Source organism: Denticeps clupeoides, unplaced genomic scaffold, assembly GCF_900700375.1.
Source record: "Denticeps clupeoides unplaced genomic scaffold, fDenClu1.1, whole genome shotgun sequence".
NCBI lineage: Eukaryota > Metazoa > Chordata > Actinopteri > Clupeiformes > Denticipitidae > Denticeps > Denticeps clupeoides.
The window spans coordinates 123,464-144,977 of NW_021630091.1; the positions used below are offsets into that span (position 1 = coordinate 123,464).

Consider the following 21,514-nt stretch of genomic DNA (forward strand, 5'->3'; position numbering starts at 1 on the left):
TATTCAGTTATTATTAAAAGCATAACTACAAGTCTTGAGAGTATCCTGTAATTAAACCCCATTACAGCGCAGGAATGGAGGAGTAGACGGACGAGTGGCTCAGCAATCGGCGAGCTCGGAAGAGGGACCCCGGATGCTCAGCCCATCCGTCCATGTGTCCTCACACAGGCTGGGCCAGAGGCCACCTGTCCATCACTACCACTTCCTGTGAGTCCACTAAGAGCCTCTGTTGACAGACCTGTGTCAATACACCACAGGAGGGTGGAAGGAAAGACAGGAAAAGAAAAAGACGAGCGGAGGTAGGGTAGGGGGTGGCGACCCTGCACCCTGCAGTCGGCCCCAGGGTGCTCTGCTTTGGAAAGGGGTTGCACAGTGAGCTGTATATACAGGAATAGCCCCGGGAAGAGGCTTTTGAAGTACACACTCACTCACCCTCACACGGAGACTCAACACTCACACTCTCCTTGGAGAGTGACATCTGATGACCGTAGCTCCCTGGGGCTTTGTGAAGTTTCCTGTTTATCCCAGTGTTGTGATGCTTAGTGTTGCTTAGCAAAAGACAAGCAACGACAGAACCATGCAGTTTGTGTGTGTGTTTAGGTGGGTGGGTATGTATAAGTCTGCAAGAATATAATTTAGCATTATAGGAGGGAGAGTTTCAAATTGGCATCAGTCATGTTGTTAGTCTAAAGATGTGTGCGTCTATGTTCATTGGCCATTCCAGACAGAAAGAAAGACATGGGTGCGTCCTCGCTCTTTTTTTTTTTTTTTCTCTTCGCTCAGGAAGGAAGTGGCAGTTTTACGGCCCGGCTCTGTATTTATAACCCCAGTTTTGCGGGGCCTCCGCCAGGGACCAACCTGTGCCGCACACGCTCCCATCCAGCCTCACTCTACTGTAATTCCCAGCCACTTGTGGGCTTGTAAATCTTTCAGAGGCAACTGGGGCTTCATACACCCGCTAAGACAACAGAGGATCCGACGAGCCCTGAAAGTGGCTATTTGTCTGTCAGAATTAATCTTCGGCGTGGCGATGACTTCAAGGCTGCATTTTACCGTCCCCTGTAAACCGTAAGATAAGATGCACCGTGCTACTTTACATTCCATAAATAGCTTCGGTTTCATAAAGACAAGGGAGGATAAATTCACCAAAAAAAGAGCAAAGCAGGCATTAGGAAGATGCAATACATTGGCAATTATTTCCACAAACAATCCAGTCAAGATCATCACACATGCCAATGCCATTAAGCAGCTTCACAAAGTCTCTGCTAAAAACCTGCTTATGGGACGACTAGTTTAGACGGGTGAAAATACCACAGAATAGGTTTGCATGCTTTAAATTACATTTCTCTTATTAAACGTGTAAACATAGCATTACACATAAAGTACTGGTTTAAGGTGACATATTTAGACTTGAAAGCAAACACATTTTGGTTAATTCCTAAAACAGGCAGGAAAAAGCCAGTGTATCATGTCATTCAATGTTTAAAAGTCTAGTCATTCCATCAGAGTTGTTTTTGCTAAGATGACAGTGCAAATAAATATATTTACAGTAGAAATTTTCAAGAATACCAAACAAATTCTGATGACATGCTGTCATGTTGCTAGAAGGAGGTCAGGACCACTGGTGTCATCACTTACATGTCGATGAAGCATTTCTAACATTACTGACGCCGACTGAGACAAATTTTTTATAAAAAAAAAAAGATCAAACTATTCAATACTCTCCTCCCAGCAAAATTTCCATTAGGCCAACATAATATATATTTTTGCTCAGCAAAAAACGGTCTTCAGTCAAAGGGCGACTGCTGAAGAGTTTTGCAGGTGCCTAAGAGATGGAGCATTCCCAGCTCCCTAACTCACCCTCGGTGACAGACATATGGAATACAGCTTCCTTTAATTCCACAAACTGCACACACACACACACACACACACACACACACACACAAAAAGCCATTTGTCTGGTATTTCCATAAAAATGCAAATATCTTAAGACGCCCCACAAACAACGGTCCAGCACAGGCCGGACATTCATGACTGTCCTGTTTAAAAGAACCAGCCATTGGCATGCTGTAATTCATGGGGACCTTTAACACCGCCACCCGATGTGCTGATGCGCTCTGTGATGACGACAAACCACAAAAAAATGCTTAGCTTAATGGCCGAATGGGATTCTCTTTCCCTTTTTTTCTTCATTTTTAGTTTTAGAAATGTCTCCACTAACAATGTCAAGCACATTTACACTGAGGTAATAAACAGTGACTAAATTAGGACATTATTCTCTGCTGTCACCGGAGCATTAGCATCCTCCAGACTAATGGACAGCATATTTTTGGTACACAATGTAATGTGTCCAATTTAAACAAATAATCATGAAGAAAAAAAAAAAAACATAATAAATACATTAAAAAAATAAAATAAACATGCAGCGATGGTCAGATGGTCAGTGTCTGAACACAGTTGCATGCTCAACACAAAGAGCACATACCGCATGCTCCACAAGCCGGAGCAGAAAGAGGTGAAACTACTCAAAGTGCCTTTCAAGAATGCGCTTTGAGTGACGGATGGCACAGCCCCATTGTGCTTTGGAATTTTAATTATTCATTTATTTATTTGCCTTCTGCAGTCTCCTCTTCTGTGCTTGCCGGATCGAGGGGGGTTGTGTCGTCAATGGTCCGTCAGAATGCAGCTTCGCTAATTGGACCTTCGCCCCGCCGCTGCTCTGTGTTTACGTCCCGGACTGAGCCACTTCCTGAGCCTACGACCCAGCAGAAAGACGAGGAATGTGTGGTGGGTGGGTGGCTGGCTGGGAAATCACCCACGTCAGACGCCAGGAAGAGCAGAAGAGAGCAGGCGACTTCCTGTTCATCCCGCCACAAATTTCTCTAAGAACATTCACTATTCATTCAATGCACAATTCTGATTAGCTAACCTGCAGAGGTCCAGTCAGGATGTTCAAACAAGGTGCAAATTGTATTTGAATGGTTTCCTTCTAGTGTGGAATCAAATATCTTTAATTTTGTCACTGTTTTATTTTAAATAGTACAAAAAAACAATATTAATTTTCAGCTTTCTGTACAAACATCATACAGTTTATCTTCTGCTGGTTCTGTTTCTTTTAAATCTGTGCTCCTTTTAAAGTCTATTGGCATTTTCCTGAGCTCAGCATTTATAACACGGCAGATTAGTAAAGGATGCCAGATGACTCTGAATCAACGTTCAGGCAGCATTTACAGTGGTATGCATCAGACTCCCTGACCCACACTCTTTATCTCTCTTACAGCTTTTCCAAAGGCCATTACAGTAAATTGCCCCACTGGTCCACAGAGGCGGGTTGATTCCAAATGAAACCAGAGAGCAATGAGGTATCAGGGATCGCATCTCGTCTAGATTACAGAATTTAAGGAAATCTTGATTGCATTCTTGATCGTTTGAAACAGCATCTGCTCAGTCCAAAACCAAATTGGTCCTTGATTGTGCAGCATTTGCAAAGCAAGAGACAAACAGGATCATTTTCTGCTGACTGCGGCATGTCAACACAAACAATGCAAACGTTGCATAGATTTTAAATGAACAAAAACCTGTTGTTCTCCAAGTTTTAACTGTAAAATGCATGTTTGTATGCATTACACAACGCTTCTACATTCCTTATATCACATGAATGCTGAGACATGGCAGATCCAACCTAAGAAAAAGACCCTGCCATAAGATTCATGCAGAACTAAACAGCCACGGCTGGAGGCCCGGAAAGCTGGAAGTTGCCAGGGAAGGCCTAGATGGCCAGAACAAACAAAGACGGGGCAATTAATGCAACCAGCAGACAGCCGAAACAGACAGTTGCTTCCTAACATAAACACGAACAAACAAGAGCCTGGTGTATTCCTAACATCCTGATCAGAGAGCTCAACCCTTTCCAAAGGGCTAGGAATGGCCTCCTCTGAATCAACCTTCCGCAGGAACCGGGTCGGGGGAAGTCACTAGTTACAGCGTTTGTGAAGAGTGTTAATCTGATTTGTCAGCTCACTGTTTGGCCTCCAGATTTTGAAAACGATGACAGGAACGGCCTTCCCCACTGTGGGAAACCAAGTACCTTACCGGCTAAATCAGCAAGTTTGTCCAATTTCAGATCTCCATAAATCAGGGGAAGTTCTTCGAAGGAACAACAAACTAGCCAAATGGCATCAGACATGAGGCACATCGAAATGGCGTCGGCGACTGTCCCAATGCCATGGTCTTGGCACCTTCACCAGCTCTGTGTGACCCTTTAAAGGAGGGTCAAAAAAAAAAAAAAAAAAAAAGCCCTGTTCCAAAACAGGATGTGTCAAGAGCCCAGGGCTGGTGTGTTCCTCCTGGACAGACGCAGCCGGCAGGTTCATTGCATTCCCAGTGCGGAGAAAACGGTCACGTTACTGGCACATGGAGTGACTTTTCCCCTCCTCTTTTAACTACTCAAAACAACAGATATAGTCCCAATGGTCGTTTTCTAAAGAACCGTTTGCCAGGGCTCTTTTTTTAATGGATCTGGTCTTGCGTCAATGAGGACAAAGAAAGTGCAAAGAAAACTAATGAGAGTGGACCACGGTGGGCCAAAAAGCACGCCGGCTCGCCAAAAGCACGCCAGCTGCAGCTGCATTCCAGAGGGGCGGAGTTAATGAAAAACAAACAGATGAGAGGAATTGGATAAATGCTGTAAATGAATTCATCAAGCCCAATGCTGCTTTGTATCATGCATCAAGTATTGGAAAAATACAAACAGGTCCTTCATGGCTTCATTAGTAAGTCAGTTATATAAACATAATCCAGGCCTGAATGTTATTGAGATCTTTGCTCTCTGGGCGCCATTATCATGGCTCCTGGATTCTCCAGTACCTGTTCTTCTCCTAGAGGCAAATTGTTGTTGAGATTACGGTGGTATTTTTACATTTACAGAATTTAACAGACACCCTTATCTAGAGCGACTTAATCAGTCCGTTATCAGGAACAATCCCCCTGGAGACACACAGGTTTCTCCATAAGTGTTGAGATGCATTGTCATATCATCAACCAATAAATGACAGTCCTGGATGGACACCACCCCCCCCCCCTAGAAGACAACTTCCAATCAATGTCAAATAATTTGGAGTGATCCTTGTCTCCAAGCAGAGAAATGGAAGCAAACCATGCAGCAAATCATTATGACGCTTCTGTAGCTGAAAGATGTGAAAGCTGACAGTATTAAAGTTTGAGTGGGAGTTATTAGATTTTCAAGAGATTCTTGTAACCTTGATGACAAGTTCCTTGATGATAACAGGCCATGACCAATGTGTTTCTCATTGCGAGGCACAGTACATAAACCCTGCAGGATATGCAGCTGGGTGACAGACTGCCCAAAAGTCACGGGGAGAAAGCAGACGATCACCAAAAATAAAATCTGTAAGGTGAAGGACAATAGGGGGAGGGGCTGTGATTAATGACGCAGGAACTTTGAAGACAGGAAGACACCTGGCGACCATCTTGTCTGCAGGCTGGCCAGTCAGTAATGCTTCAGCATGCAGGAATCAGATGATACGTGCATCCAGATGAGAGGAGACGATTGTCCAGATGGAGACTAAACCAAAGGCCGAGGTACAGCTGCACAGAACTTACCTTGCATGCTGTTAATCCCGTTAACACCGAATGTTTTTCCATTATCCTCTCTTTGTGCCAACAAATGACCATGCCGATATTCTAAAAAGGTTAGTGATTTCATGGCGCTATATAATCCGTATTCAGCACATACAACACGAGTAGATGCTTGCTAGATATCCTTGCTAGTCTTGGGTCTTATGGACCACATATGTCTCATGTCTGTGTGTGTGTGTTATCGCCCAGCACAAATCAGCTTTACAAGCAGAACACATTCACTACCTTTTAGTAATGCCAGCAGAAAATGCTACATATTCACCTGGCCAGCGAAGTTTAGGATTTTCATTTTATAGTACTCTCTACAGTGAAGGCTCCTGGAGCATTCATCATTTCAGACTCTCCAAACCTAAGAGCGACAGAAACGCAATGACAAGGGTGGGAAATGGGAAGGGGATTACCCCCGAGGCTCCAAGGGGATCAGGCCGGGGCTGGAGCCGCTCCAAACAAAGACCAGAGGGGCCTCTTCCTAGTCCCTGAGTCGAGTGTCTAGTCCCGGGGTCGTCCCTGTCAGAGGCCACAGGCCAATAACTACTGACAGCTGTCTGCAGAGACCATGGAGGGGGAGGGGAGGCACCGGCGCCGCTGCTGTAAATGCAGCACAGTCATTAGCCAGGGTTCTGAACTCCCGCTGTAGACGGGCGCTCGCCAGCATACTTTCAGCCACAGTCGGATTCAAGTGGGCGGCTGGTCCGTTTGAACCATGGCAAACCGGCCTACAAAACCACCAGAAAGCGCTTACTTCCTCTTCGTCCACAGATAGGACAGATGGCCACCAATGTGAATTAGCATAGCTACTGATATAATGTGCGCTTTTACTGATGGGTTGCTCATTTTCATCACCATGTTACTTCAAAATAAAAAAATTATGCATAGGTGACGTGGCTGGGCATGTTTATATTGGAAAGCAGTGACAATTCCACACATAAACATAATGACCACTGCCAGAATACCCCTTCTTCATGCTTTGTTCTGTGCATCAAATCCTGAAATATACTTCTTAATGTATTCTATATTATGAAGTGACAGTACAATCCTACCATGCTCACCTTAAATTAACCTGGGGGGAGGGAGATGACTGATGACTGAAAACACTGATACAGTCAGTGACTGTAAGACTGCTCCCGAATCAGACACACTGTAATGGTCAGCAGGTCTGAGAGGGTTCTGGTGACTAGTTTCAGACGTTCTGGGGTTTCTTTAAGTGGCCTGGCTTCTATATATACATCCTGACAGACCCACACAGAGTCCACCACAAGAGAGTGAAGCAAAAAGAGGAGCCCAAGCCACGGGGTGGAGACCGGTCATGGAGCCTGACACAACTCAAGTCTCCAATCAGTGTTCAGGGAGTGCAAAACACATGTTAGCTATGTTATGGTTAGAATTAGCATCATAGGCTTTCGGCGGATGTGGGCCTGATCCTTGGTCTGCAGGCTCAATCACGTCAGTCTAAAATTAGTGGTCTGCTTCTTTTTCCGGAAAGCAGATAATTCCTGCTTGATTGTTTTCCCGAATTGATTTAAAAAAACAAAAAACAAACAAGGAGCTGAGGTGAACTCACAAAGCCCCGTATGGGCGCCACACAGTGTGCCCGGGAGTAGGTGATAATAACCCCTTCGCGGACAATGACAGGTGCATGGAACAACAAGCCGCATGCAAGACCAACGTAATTACACCACACAGCTCAGAGCTTCCTTTCGACCCCTGCCAGTGTGTATGCGTCTGTGTCAATGTAAAAAAGGAAACAACACTTGGCAGATTTAGAGGAACAAGAATAAACACCACTGGTGTGGACGTATCCTGTACATTTGGACAGTAGGCAAGTATCCTTGCCTCATTTAATTCAGGTTGGATAAACATTGGAAAAGAATCCATTAATTTCATCAGACAGAAATACTATAGAAGTCTAAATTGAAACGCAGAGAATAATGAAAAAATAGAGCTATAAGAATCCATAAAATTGAATAAAATAAAATGTATTTTGATAAAATAAAGTGTATTTGATAGAATGCTGAAATCTGAAAAGAGCAAAAATGGGAGGGAAATGGTTAAGAAAAAAAAAAAAAAAAAAAGACCAATGCAAAAAGACACGCAAACATTTGGCAGGACAGACAACGGAGATCGTTGATCGGCGACTGGGCAGCCTTTCAATAGTCAATGGTGACTGTGCTGAGGCAGGAACAGAGTGACCTCTGTCTCAGCCTTCAATGATTCCCCTCCACAACAATGAGCCCACCAGAGGCCTGAGAGGCAAGCTGCTCCTGCCACTGAAGCGCCGAATTTGGCTGATTCACGGACCAAACTGGATTAACCTGAAATAATTTTTTTCTAGAAATCATGCATTGCGCACACTTCTTCCAACGAGAGAAAAAGAACAGACCATTAGGATCCCTGTGTCATGATGACAGCAAGATGGCAACTGGTCTTGAATAGTCTGGAAAGGCCGAAGAATAAGAAATCTCTCCTGGCAGACATGAATTGTGATGCGCTGTCCTGTTTTGTACATTTCCTGTAGCCCAAGGTGTAGCATACAGGAAAATCTAGTCAGAGTGGACCAGTCTTCTGTACTCAGGAGGCCTGGAAAAACCATTAGCTTGAAATGAAAGGGAAGTTACAAGGTCTCAGTCATTTCCTCTCTTTTCCTCTCTCTCTCTCTCCATCACCAGGGCTGAGTCCTCTACCCCCCTTCCCGCTCCTTGAACGTGGCGGCTGCCATTCCTGGGAAGGAAGCGGCAGACCAGGTTCGAGGACACAATGTCCCTCGTATGGTTCCAAGGTCAAAATACAAAGTGTAGATTCTAAAATGGGACTGAGTCAATGGGTGGTTTGCCCGAAATGGCCGACATTTTATGTCATCCCACTCTAATTGGCACACTGTTCCTTACCCCTGCAATGTCGGACAAACAGCATATATCCCTTTTTATATGATGTCTAATGAATGACAGGTTTGGAATTGTTTTGAGATTTGATTATAGAACACAAGATATAAGATAATGCAGGGCCAAATGGTTCCACTGGTGCACTGCGTTAACCACTGAACCATGTAAATGTTGTAAATGAAAATGAAAGGCACCCGGGGGGCAGTATGTGGGGATGGTACTTTGCTCAAGGGGGCCCTCAGTGCCACCTTGGCAGTTCAGGATTTGAACCGGCAACCTTCTGATTATGAGTCAGTTTCCTTAACAGACAGGGCACCACACTGACCATGGAGATGCAAGGAACTGAACCTGGGACCTCATACATGCAACAGCATACATGACACTGAGCTACATATCCACGTGAGCTATATCCCCATGAAGGACCTGTTCTTCGCGCATGCAAAATGACAGGCAGAGCACCACATAAACATGACGACTAGATCCATCAGACTCCACCAGGACCAGTCGACGTGAACCATGTGCAGCTGTGCTCCTCCGCTGCATATTTGGGATTTCTTAGAAGAACAGTGCTTGGCCGGTGCACTCGGGGAAGAAGAATGTAACGCGGTACACGTTTCAAAATGAATACACAGCTATTCAGACAGTAAATAAAACTGATGCCATCTCCTCAGTGTGCAGCTTTTAATTAGTGCCTTCAGATCCATAGTTGTTTGTAGTATTTTCCTTCTCTCTGAATCAAATACCTGTGCTGTATTTGGACATCTGCTTTCACCTCTTTCCATGGCCTGAAATTTTACTGTTGGTTGCAGAGTTCTGACGCTGTAAGACCAAGCAAGTCTCTAAATAATTCAGACTCCAACTCTCACCAGAGGCCTGAATATGGACTTAATTACACCAGCAACCCTCACCTGCCACTCACGGTGTCTACACTGTTATTCCTTTGTATTTATGTACGTTTCTCTGGAGTTTATTGGACAGTGTGCTAAATGGCACATTCCCCTGCACCGGCATATATTGTCAAATATTACACTGTTTCTTCCAGAGAAATGCAGTTTCAACCCACTGTGTAAATGTATCTAGATGGACTGATAAACATTCATTTTAAAACCTTGAATCTCACTCTCAGGAAATGCTTGTTACATTTACATTTAGAGCATTTATCAGACGCCCTTATCCAGAGCGACGTACAATCAGTAGTTATGGGGACACCCCCCCCCCGGAGCAACTAAGGGTTAAGTGTCTTGCTCAGGGACACAATGGTAGTAAGTGGGATTTGGACCTGGATCTTCTGGTTTATAGGCGAGTGTGTTACCCACTAGGCTACGTCCACCCTTGTTGCGCTAAGTGTAGTGGTAGTGGGGCAGTGGTGGCCTAGCGGTTAAGGATGCAGATCAGAAGGTTTTCGGTTCGAATCCTGAGCCACCAAGGCACAACTGAGGTGCCACTGAGCAAAGCACCATCCCCACACACTGCTCCCCGGGCGCCTGTCATGGCTGCCCACTGTTCACTAAGGGTGATGGTTAAAAGCAGAGGGCACACATGACAATCACTTCACTTTCGCTTTCTTTCATTTCGTTGCGTCACTGTGTGCTGTGCTGCAGTGTATCACAATGACAACCACTTTACTTTCACTTCACTTACTTAGGCAAGCAAATGTATTCTTGTAGTGTTGCATTTGTAATAGAGTATGCATGACCAAGGGAGAGGAATGGCATTCAAATATGCCTCAATGTGTTGTGGCGTTTAAAACAAGGCCAATAATATGAATTAACAAAGTGACATGAAAATGCTGAAGGCATTTAAGAAGCACCACCAACAGCACAGATGGAACCTTTGAGAGCCCTACTTTCATTTGCGCATAGAGACAATATGCACTGATTAGGACGACCCCTGAGCTGATGTTGGTGCTGGTTGATGAACCTGCTCTTCCACTTGATGGTTTTATTTGTGTTCTCAGAAAAGTAAAAAAAAAAAAAAAAAGAAAAAAGTTGAGCACTTTCTAGTTTTTTTTTTTTTTCTGTGTGTAAGACAAGGTAGGTTATGTTATTGGTTGGTAGCGTGCCCGTCTGATGACACAGCCAAGTCGGTTATAACCAGGAGTCCACAGCTGCTCCCAGCCAATAATGCGACGGCTTCCCAGGGGCAGTGAGAGGATATTTTAAAAAGATAAGGGCAGGAGCGGAAATTAAGAGAAAGCAAATTAGCCGGCCCCGGCCTCCAGGTCTGATACCGGCCCGAAGTTCGCCCACGACCTTGTCATAAACGGCTGGTTGCTTAGCGCCGCATGGTAACAGTGGAACACGACACCTTCCTTCCTGTTTCTCCCCCGAGACATTCCATACCCGTGTTTACTGTAACTGCTCATCAATGCCACGTTTTCCTGTCGCCAAGGCAACTTTCCAGGCGGACGTGGGGGAGGGGGGGTTCTGCCTGGCCCGGGCTCTCGTTTCCAGCATCAGCTCACGGTTCAGCACCCGAGGCAGGCACAGTAGCTACATAACCTTGCCCCTTAACACTCTAATGCTCCTCAGCAATTGTAAACCAGACGGCGCACGAGGATAAAAAAGGAAATATGACAAAGCGAGACAAAATATTGAGAAAGAGGAAAAAGCCGTTTGAAAACTAAAGGGACGAAAGCATAAGGTAATTGGCCCCCAACTCTGACCGTCATGGGTGCATGTACTGTCTGCGGCCCCTCTGGCCTGGGCGTAGGTACGCGCCTTTCCTCACAGTCTGTTTACAATTACTGAACCTCTAATGAATCTTCCTCCAGTGACCGCTGTACTGGCAGCTCCCGCTCCTCGGGAACAAGGGACCTATTAGTGGAGGAATTGAGGAAGGAAGGAAAAGGGGAAAGCCAAAGGGAAGGCAGCCCAGCTTGAGGGAGGAGGAGGAGGGGGGAGGAGGGGTGGCTGCATCCCCTCAAGGAGATCTATTTAACAGAGAATATCTTGGAGGAGGGACAGCTCTGCTTTCTCCCTCCCAGCGACCGGAGATGAAAGAGATTAGTTATAGGTCTGGCCCAGAGGACGTTTCACCAGGAGCATCTGAAAAGCCTCCACGTCTCAGGCAGGAGGATTTAGGACAGGGCCTCATGCCCTTTAGAGCCTGTAAAAACACAGGAATATCTCTGAGGGAGGAGAATACCTTGTTTGTTTCAGGCCTGTGTGTCTGAGATGCCCTTAGGTACTTCTTTCTTTTTGACAACAGAAGATATAGTAAGTAGTCCAGGGAGAGCTGGAACCGTATTGTGTCAAGAGACATGTCGAAATGACAGGTCAGTCAGCATTTACACATATTCTGATAGAAAGGTTTCTTTGTGGTGGAGATTTGTAAGATTATGACGGCCTATTTTGTAAACACAATGCATTTACTTAGCACCACTTATCCCCCTAAGATAAGGCCTAGGGGCTAATGAGTGAACCCCTTAAATGAAGTAACAGGTGAGAGTTTAGTAATAAATAAAAAATATATATTTATTCACCCACTACAGAGCCAAGCAAGCCCCCACATCACAGCACATTAATCAGAGAAAGGGGAACCTGCCAGGGCTTTAATGTTTACACTGCTTGCAGTCTCAAGCATGGATCTCTTGCTTTGAAACTTGAGCCGAGAGCATGGCATTTGAGATGATTTAATGATTCAAATTTTAACATTGCTTGCTGATTTTCCACAAGGACTTTCCAAAAGCTAGCTGGGGGAAAGAAAATCATGGAGCAAGGGATTTCCTGAATTCCCACAATCTAATATGTCTGTAAAAAAACATGATTACACTATTAAGCTTAAGCAATTTGTTTTAATTAAGTAGTAAATACATATATTCTCTGTATACATATTATGTGTATAAAGAAAGAGGCTCCTGTTGTTCTCCTATTGCTATATTTATTGGTGTCTGTTCCTTGATGGGTCATTGATTGGTGTCCTGTTCTGTGGATTGAACCCCCTGTACCGTGAGTCGTGCGAGTGTGTCCTGTTTCTTTCCACCACGTTCGACCATCGTGACACTAGCATTTACCTTCCTATATCAAGTTTTTTTTTCTGAAATCAAATGAAATGATCGACCCGATAGCATTTTGATAAACGAGAGCTAGCATAGCCCTAAAGTAGCATGGAGGCATCTAACAATAAAATGTTTCCAACATGTTTCACGGCTACTTGCAATATGAACAGCGCCAAGGCTTCCAAGAGGTGGTGGCAGCAATGCATAGTAAAACATGACCAACTGTATGAAGAATGTCCATAACCATTACAGTAAAGTCAAGTATTTAAGTTGGATGTTTCCTTAAACATAACAGAGTAATCTCAGTCTCCTTCCTACAGTAAGGCAGATCATTCGTTAAATACTAATATTGGATCGTTACTTTGGATCGGCCGATATCCAAACACCCCTTGTTGGTATCAGTGGTATAGAGTTACTGTTGCGAAGATGAAAAACCTTTATTTAGTTTCACTACTGCCTGAAACTTTTGTTGTTTCAGGTCCCAAATCCCAGTGAAATAATTTTACACAGTGTGTCTTTAAAAATGAATGCCAGCAAACAGCCAAGTGCACTTGGGTATTTTGTTCATCTCTGCCACACTAGTTACAATCGTGTAAAAATTAGTCTCTTGTACAGATGTCTTTTTTTCTTAAAATACATGTGCACTTATTTGCGTTAGCTGGGGTGCCTTTACATTAAAACATCTGTACAGACTGCCGATGGTGTTCTGATTTTTGTTGAAATGAATCAGAATTAATCTTCAACAAGCCCCTGGTTTAGTTTATCATTCAGCAAGGCACTAAATTAGGTTGATTATGGCTGAAGTTGAGAAAGTACACTGTGGTCTGTTTAGGTCTTGACCAGCACACTACTGCAGCATCCTCCTCAATAAAAGATCATTTGCTCTCCCGTGAAACAGAATTGTGGCTTGTCTCGGGAGGTAGAAGGCCTCTTCTTTTATAATTCGCCAGCAAAGCCGCTTGCATGTTACTATAGCCCAATTCCTTTTCAGAATCCCCAAAACCTAAACCTAATCCACCTGTAAGCGCCTCTTAATGTGGTTTCGGGATCCTGAACAAGCGCATGGCAGTCCCAGCACTTCTGGACGCACAATGGGGGTATTCTTCGTAGGTGGAGTTGGCCTCTCGCAGAGCCAGTGCTGGGATGGTGTGGGGATGGGTCCTGACTGATATACAATGATGACTCACTCCATCTGTTGCTACTGGATGCATTGAGAGATTTCGTAGGGATAGTGTTGCAGGTCTAGGTAGCTTTTTCTGCGGCTCTATTCAGTTGTTAATACGGGCCGGCACTGAATGGAAGTTCTTGCCCCTATGGGTAGAACCCACACAATGGCGCTTAAAACACAAAGGGAACTTTTCCAGCGTACTTTCAAAAAGAAGGAACTAACACGAAACTGGAACCAATGATACTTTGGCTACTAGATGTCATCTCAGGAGGAAAAAAAACAACACGGTTGACATAATAAAGTGTCTCCTCATGAACTACATAACCAATCATCAGTTAACGATGTTTCTAGGCCCAACCCAAGTCACACTGGGCCTGGTTTGCCCCAAAGAAAATAAAGGGATTGGCAATTTTTTTAACTGGACCTGAAACACATGGAACACTTTTATTTTTGGTTCCTGGTCTCCCAATGGCAGCATTAACGCAAAGAAATAGGTCTACAAATTTTTGAAAAACCACCAATGACCTAGATGGCTGCACATCATGAAGAAATTTTATGGCGACAATGTAACGCATTTGTTCTATCTATTTGTTGGTCTACAGTTCATCTCGAATAGAATCCAGGCCAGGACAAAAGATGATATGAGAGCCGCCTCTTTGGCTGGATTGTGCAGGGCTTTAGACGGTGCATTACAGAGAATAAACCAGATTTCCTGGACCCAAGGCTCTCTGAGGGCCTGGTGGTCTGTTCTCGCCAAGAGGCAAGACGACACACGCAGGAGCTGTCTGCTCGGTATCGCTACAACAAAGGGCCCTCATTTCCTGTTCTCTTCTGCTCGTTCATTCACCAAAAGAGAAAGAGGCTAGCCGAGGAAGTGCTGAGCGAGTGTGTGTATGTGTCTGAATAAGTGTGTGCGTGGGTTTATCTTTTGTATCATCTAAGCCAGCCTCACTGTGCCAGATGAATGGAAGACGTTCGCAAGTGCATTCGCTATTAGTGGAGAGCACACAGGCCATAAGCTGGTGAGATGTGTCAGGACTGGAAACTGTTCTCTGTTCACATTTAAGCGACATTGCGCTCGATGTTTAATGTAAATAAGGAGCGCTTGCATCACCCAGCATGTGTGTTTTCACGTGTGTAAATCACCTGCTGGGACATGCACGCTAGGCTTCGCGTCGAGATCCGGGAGTTGCATTCGTTGTTGAGTCATTTTCTTTTCAAAGGCAGCCAAGAAAGCCTAAGTGATGATCAGCGCTGTTGATTTGTTTGAGGGTGACAGGGCAGGGGGCCGTTTCTGAGATGCACTCGGGTGGAATCTGACACTAATACAGCTCTTGAAGTTTGATACTTGCCTGGGGATCTTTCTCCCACCCTGCACTCCCAGATCCTGGTCCTCTCCTGCTGCTATCCGGTTACCTGAGCACACCGACGTGGGCCTGGCCCCAGGGATCTCAGTGCCCCTCCACCCCTGTTTTCTTTGCCACTATGTTGAAAGTAGCTCTGAAATCCATACAGACAAAGCCTTTGGCCGGGAGAGTATAGAAAAGCTTGAACTGCGCATGAGAAAACAGAGCAACATCCTGATATGCTCAACCCTCTTGCTCTAGCATTCTCATTAGGTGTGGGCCGTTCAACTAGTGCTGGTATGTCATGAAATTCTACCTTCACACATGCGACTGTAGATAAATCTAACGTTGTTAAGCTCAGGTTATCTGGGTGTTGAATTTTGCAACTGTTATAACATACATCAAGATACATGAATCAAAATGCATCTTACTTCCATTTATGTAAATCCTCAGGATTGCCTTACCTTACACTAGCAATCAAGCCCCGCACTATGCCATTAAGCGTATAATATAACACCATCTGAGCTTTAAGGCCAGAAATACCTTGGAAAAAAATCACTTTATGGGGGTGAAACATTTGCACCAATCCTAATGTCTCTGAACCTTGAACCTTTTTTGTGTGATAAGATACCCACGTGAAATATTAAAAGAACGTTAAAAATCCAAAAGCATTTTTGGATAAGAAATCTTGGTCTGAAGACTAAACTGAGAGCCCAATGAGCCACAACAGCACTTCAGTCCAGACGTGTCCTTGGAGGACAAAGGACATAATGTCTGAGAATTCAGTGTTAACGAAACAGCCTTGATGATGATTAGCATGCTTTCAAATGAACGGGCGAACGTTCAAGGCTCAGCAACTACTTCATGCAGACCTTGTTGCATTCTGGTTCTATCTACCCATGCACATCACGCTCGTACCTGGAGCTCAGCCAGTGCCATCTGGAATGGCCATGTACGTGTTCTGATGCTAATATTCCGCTCCTGCCCTTTCAGATGAAATTGCTGAAGCGTTGGATTTGTTTATTATAAATGGAAAAGTATGGAGGACATAATGAAAGGACAAGGGATCGCTGATGAAAAAGACATGATTTAAAGGAGGAGGACAGAACGGCCTGGAGCAGAGAGAGAGAGAGGGAGTACCGGATGACCGCAATCCTTAATCCACGCAACCCCATCGTTAAAGCAGCTCTCGTGGAATAAGCCCATGCAGGAAGCACTAAAAACCCCCAAAGTATTCACGCAAATGAAATGGCCTGAGCACTCGCGGTTTCTAATGCCAAACAAATACAAATAGAGCATAGCTGGTTCCATGAGGATGCTGGAGGCCCTCCAAGGCTCCGCACACACATATGCACAGATAGAAGAAATGTGGAGTGTTATTCATAAAGGCTAATGCTGGTTTGTTTACTAAGCAGACCATAAATTACAGTGCAAGGGAGCTAGAGCTTGGAGCCACTTCCAGAAAATAAGCTCAGATGTTCAGTGACACACAGCTCATAACAGTCTCCGCAGCTTCTTACTTTGAAAATGCACTTTTATATTTGTCTGGGAAGCCATTTTTGTAAGATTTGCTCAAGCTCCTGATAGCTCTGGGTTTTCTGCCTCTGCTAATGACATGAGGAGGTAAGCAATTAGTGAGACTATTCAAAAAAAATTCCCCCCTTCTTTTGTGTATTATTGTGTAGTTCTGCAAAAGGGTTCAGACAGGTCAGATTCCACAAATTTGCTATCACATGCGGGAAATTAAAAATTATTAAAGGGGACGCCGCAGCGTCCATTTTGAGATTTAAACAGTTCTCTTTTGGGCAGTGGTAATTACTGGACCAAGGACTAAAAGCGGGGGGAAAAAAAAGAAGAAAAACATGAACGCTTTAACTGTCATGACACGCCAGGCAAAGAAATAGAAAATCCTATCAGCAGAAAAAAGGGTTTGATTCAAAGTTTTAGAATGAAAAAAAAATCCTGCCTCTCAAAAATGATTATTAAAGATATACATTAAGTAACATTTACATTAAAAAGATTTAAATGTTACTTAATGTAAATATTTAATCCTTTATGTAAATCTTTTTAATGTAAATGTTAATTAATGTAAATCTTTAATACTTTATTAGGGTATGTTAAGATATAATACTAAGCAAATAATACAGGTCTACAATGCTACTTATACTACTCCTGTGAATAATACTCTGCCAAATGCCGTAAATGTAATAATAAATGTTAATAATTACTAAACTTGTTTTTTATTACATTTCTTTATTTATTGCATTATTTTTCTTTTAGCAGTAGTAGCAGTAGTAGCATCCTTAGTAACACACCCTGACTAAGAAGGACTGAGTGGGTATGACACTCAGTGGTAGCCTAGTGGGTAACATACTCGCCTATGAACCAGAAGACCCAGGTTCAAATCCCACTTACTACCATTGTGTCCCTGAGCAAGACACTTAACCCTAAGTTGCTCCTGGGAGACTGTCCCTGTCACTACTGTTTGTATGTTGCTCTGGATGAGGGCATCTGATAAATGCTGTAAATGTAAATCTCCATCTGTTAGCAAACTACCAGCCTTCAAACATGCACACACACACACACACACACACACACACACACACACACACAAAGAAATATATGGTTTTCACACATTTGACAATCTTCACTGGTTACATGTAGCCATAAACAAACTGAGGTACATATGGAAGCAATTACATAAAGCACACTGGGTCCCTTTCCCAAAATGAGCCTGGCTTGCACAGTATATGCAGTAAAGACACACACACACTCTCTCTCTCTCTCTCTCTGCTAGCAGGCTATGGTGAACTATTTCCCCCGTTTGGCAGTCCCACAAATGCAAGCACATATGAGCAGGGTTATAACGTATTTAACGATGCTGAGGTCTGGTGCGGTGCTGTGTAAGCATCTCTAAACGGAGGTGGCCGACAGCTGACAGAGGTGCACTGTGTTTGCTCTCCAACCAAACTGAACACCGGGTGACGCAGGGCCTGGGCAGAGAAGCTTGCCCTGTTGCTGCAACCAAAACATCACGACGCGCGTCTTCCTCCATGTGTCCTGAGTAAATATCCTGGTGCCACTGGCCAACTGCCACCAAACTGTCAGCTGCTTTTGGGTCAAAGGTCAGCCAAGAACATAAAGGCAATAGGAAGACCCAATGAGGACCCCAAGCCAAACAAAACACAATTTAATTAAAGTTTGAATAATAATAATAATAATAATAAAAGATACCAAAACTACATAGGATTACACTAAGATACTGATAAGCAGGAAATAGACATTTGGTCCGGATGGAGGGAGAGAAAAACTCCACTTCCTCCAGTTCTATGTCCCACCCCATCCGTTGAATTCCGCAACTCGCTCTCTTCATCTGTCGATCAAATAAACAAAGGCCTGCAAAGTTGAGGAGAACATCAATCTGCCTCCAACCAGGATGCCCGACACCCAAACATCTCATTAATCTTTGAGTGTCTCAAAATGTCTGCCAATTCTTATGAAAATGCAGTTTTGTGTGTGTGTGTGTGTGTGTCCATCGTTGTCCAAAGTCCCTGCCAAAGGGGGCAGGCAAATAACTTAAAGTGCCTGTCCATTTGGACGTTTGCGTTTCCCATCGGGCCCTTAAAGCATTTGACATTCAAATGGCAGGGAATGGGGTGGCGACCGCACTCACCGGGGGGTGCAGGTGAGCAGCCTAATCTGATTTCTCAGCTGCCCGGACCCCGCTTCCTGTAACTAGGATCCCCGGGGCTCCCCTTCCCCAAGCGCCACTCAAGCAGCAGGGGCCACATTGGGAGCTGGGGTTTAAAATGCCAGAAAAGCAGGAGGCGGCGGAAGGGCCGCGGAGAACCAGTAGGGGTGGCCCGGCTACGGCGAGCCCCAGGAGAGGAACCGAGTGGCACTTTCAGCTGACGAGATGACAGAGACTCGGCAGGAGACGTCACTGTGGGGAGAGAGGGAGGGAAAGGAGAAACCGGAAGGCGGGTGGAGGGGGTGGAGAACACCTTGAACTGAGTGCTGACACGGTGGAAGATGATCTGGCAGATACAGGAAGCCGCTCCACCACGTACGACCCGGTACTCGCAAGAGTAAAATAAAGGAGTAAGCAGATGGGCCTGATTAAAACACAACAATCTCCATTAATGGAACAGGAAGCAGAAAAAAGTGGGAGTGAGGGCAGGGGAGAGAAAAGACAAAGATAAAGCAGTGGAAAGATTTGAATCAGTAGCCCTTGTAGTGGTGCTTCTTTCTCGGGGACTGTTTTGACAAGACTGAAGCTGCCTTTGATCAGAACTCAGGAAGTTTCATCAGGGGCGGAGGCGGTCGGGGCTTGGGGACGAGAACTAGAAAGCAGGACTTTAAACACACAGATGGGGGACAAACACAGAAGGGTTTACCTTATCGATCATGTCTGGACGGTTGGTGGCAGCCAGCACGGTGACGTCTCGGAGCTGCTCCACGCCGTCCATCTCTGTCAGGAGCTGCGCTAGGACCCGGTCGCCCACCCCGCTGGAACGCGAAGAGCTAAAACACAAACACGCGTATAGAGTTTAACAACACTGAACAATAAAGTTTAATTTAAAGTTAAAAAAAATATTCACATAGCAAAACGTCTACGTCAGAGAGCAGGTCCATTTTGACCAATAGATCCAATAGAAGTGCTACTGTAGTTGTCAAAAATGAATGCTAATTTCCAGAGGTGTGGACTCGAGTTACATGACTTGGACTCGAGTCAGACTAGAGTCATTAATTTGATGACTTTAGACTCGACAAAATGTAAAGAGACTTGCAACTCGACTTGGACTTTAACATCATTGACTCGTGACTTCACTTGGACTTGAGCCTTTTGACTTGACAAGACTTGCTGTTTCCCAGAAAACCCAAATATTAAAACGTATGTTATTACCGAACGCTCTGTATCTTTCAATGTCTGTGTATATGTGCGTATTTGCTGTCGGCAAGACATCCAATCAAATTAGATCCACGTTGTTTTGAGCCAACAGCATCCATCCAATCAAATTACAGGACAACCAATGCAGTGGAACTCTCAAATAACACGCCAGTTAGACAAAATGATACCAAAGATAGTTTCGTTCGGATATAAAAACTACGAGGTGGTCAACAAAAAATGAAAAGCAGTATGCAAAACATGCGGGTCGAAGATTACAGATGGAGATGCAACAACTTCCAACTTCGTTCGACATTTGAAGTTGCACAAAGAACGGTAAAATCTGAGTAAATGCTAACGCTAATTTGCTAACTTTTCTTTGCTGTGTAGTTAAATCAGTGAGGCTGTAAACTCGCTGTTAACGTCGCAAACTGGTAATCTGTCCACTGCAAGTTTACTCCCTTAATTCGTACACTTATTAAAGTGATTTTTTAAAACATGGTAGGATGAGGTACTTATACATAACATTAGCCAATGTACAGTATCGCACACAGAAGACGGCGGTCAGCAGCAACGTGTATTTTAGCCACCAACAAAGACGTACAATACATACATATTAGTGGTGGGCCGTTATCGGCGTTAACATGAGACTCTTATCAGGCGATAAAAAAAAATATCGCCGTTAATCTATTCACAAAGAAACGAAATCAAAAAGTTACACAACGCAGAAGAACCGCTACGCAATGATGACTTTCACCTTGATATTTTAGCGTGGATGTATACCTAGCCGAATTGCACTGTAGGGGGCGAGAACGAGTCTTCGAACTGTGAAATTACCACATCAAACGTGACGTGGTAACATGGATGCAGCTATTTAACTGAATAAACAGTTGGTAAACACAAGTACATCTTATTTTCCACTTCCCGCGGTTAAGTCTGTTATGTTCATGTATTTGTTACAGGACAGGACAAACTGCTGTGGAAGTAATTGAAATGCAATATGTCATGGAAATACAATGTTAGCACTTTTTGTTCAAATAATTACAGTTGCACTTGTTTTTTCAGATGCGTTTATTCTGTAAAGCAGTGGTTTAAAATGAAGAATATTAAAAAAATATGAGTTAAATGTTAAAAATGAAGTTAATACTGCAATGTCAGCACTATTTATTTCTGCAGTTTCAATTGCACTTGTTTTAATAAAACAATAGATTTTACACGATCGGTGAAAATATATTATTATTCTGCGGTTGAAAAGACTTGAAAGGACTCGAAACTCAAACTGCAGGACTTAGGACTTGACTTGAGACTTGCCTGTCTTGACTTGGCACTTGACTTGGGACTTGAGGGCAAAGACTTGAGACTTACTTGTGACTTGAAAAGCAATGACTTTGTCCCACTTCTGCTAATTTCTGATAGAAAGTTGTGCTACTAGCGAGGATTCTATGGGTTGCTACGGGTTGCTAGCGGTTGCTAACTGAACCAGGGACCACTAGTCAGGAGAAAATAGGACGTCTGGTCAACCTATTAAGTTAAGATCAAAGTTTTCTGTGCCTTGTGGTGGAAGTAAAAATTGAC

The 21,514-nt window shown here is 44.1% G+C and overlaps 1 protein-coding gene across 1 annotated transcript in view; it reads right to left on the reverse strand.

Moving 5' to 3' along the window:
* The window catches only part of LOC114783299 (ATPase family protein 2 homolog), a 69,963-nt gene that overhangs the window by 23,859 nt on the left and 24,590 nt on the right, over positions 1-21,514 (reverse strand). The window contains exon 14 of the mRNA XM_028968721.1: positions 19,449-19,575. Coding sequence (XP_028824554.1) covers positions 19,449-19,575 — 127 coding nt within the window. The remainder of the gene's footprint in view (positions 1-19,448; positions 19,576-21,514) is intronic.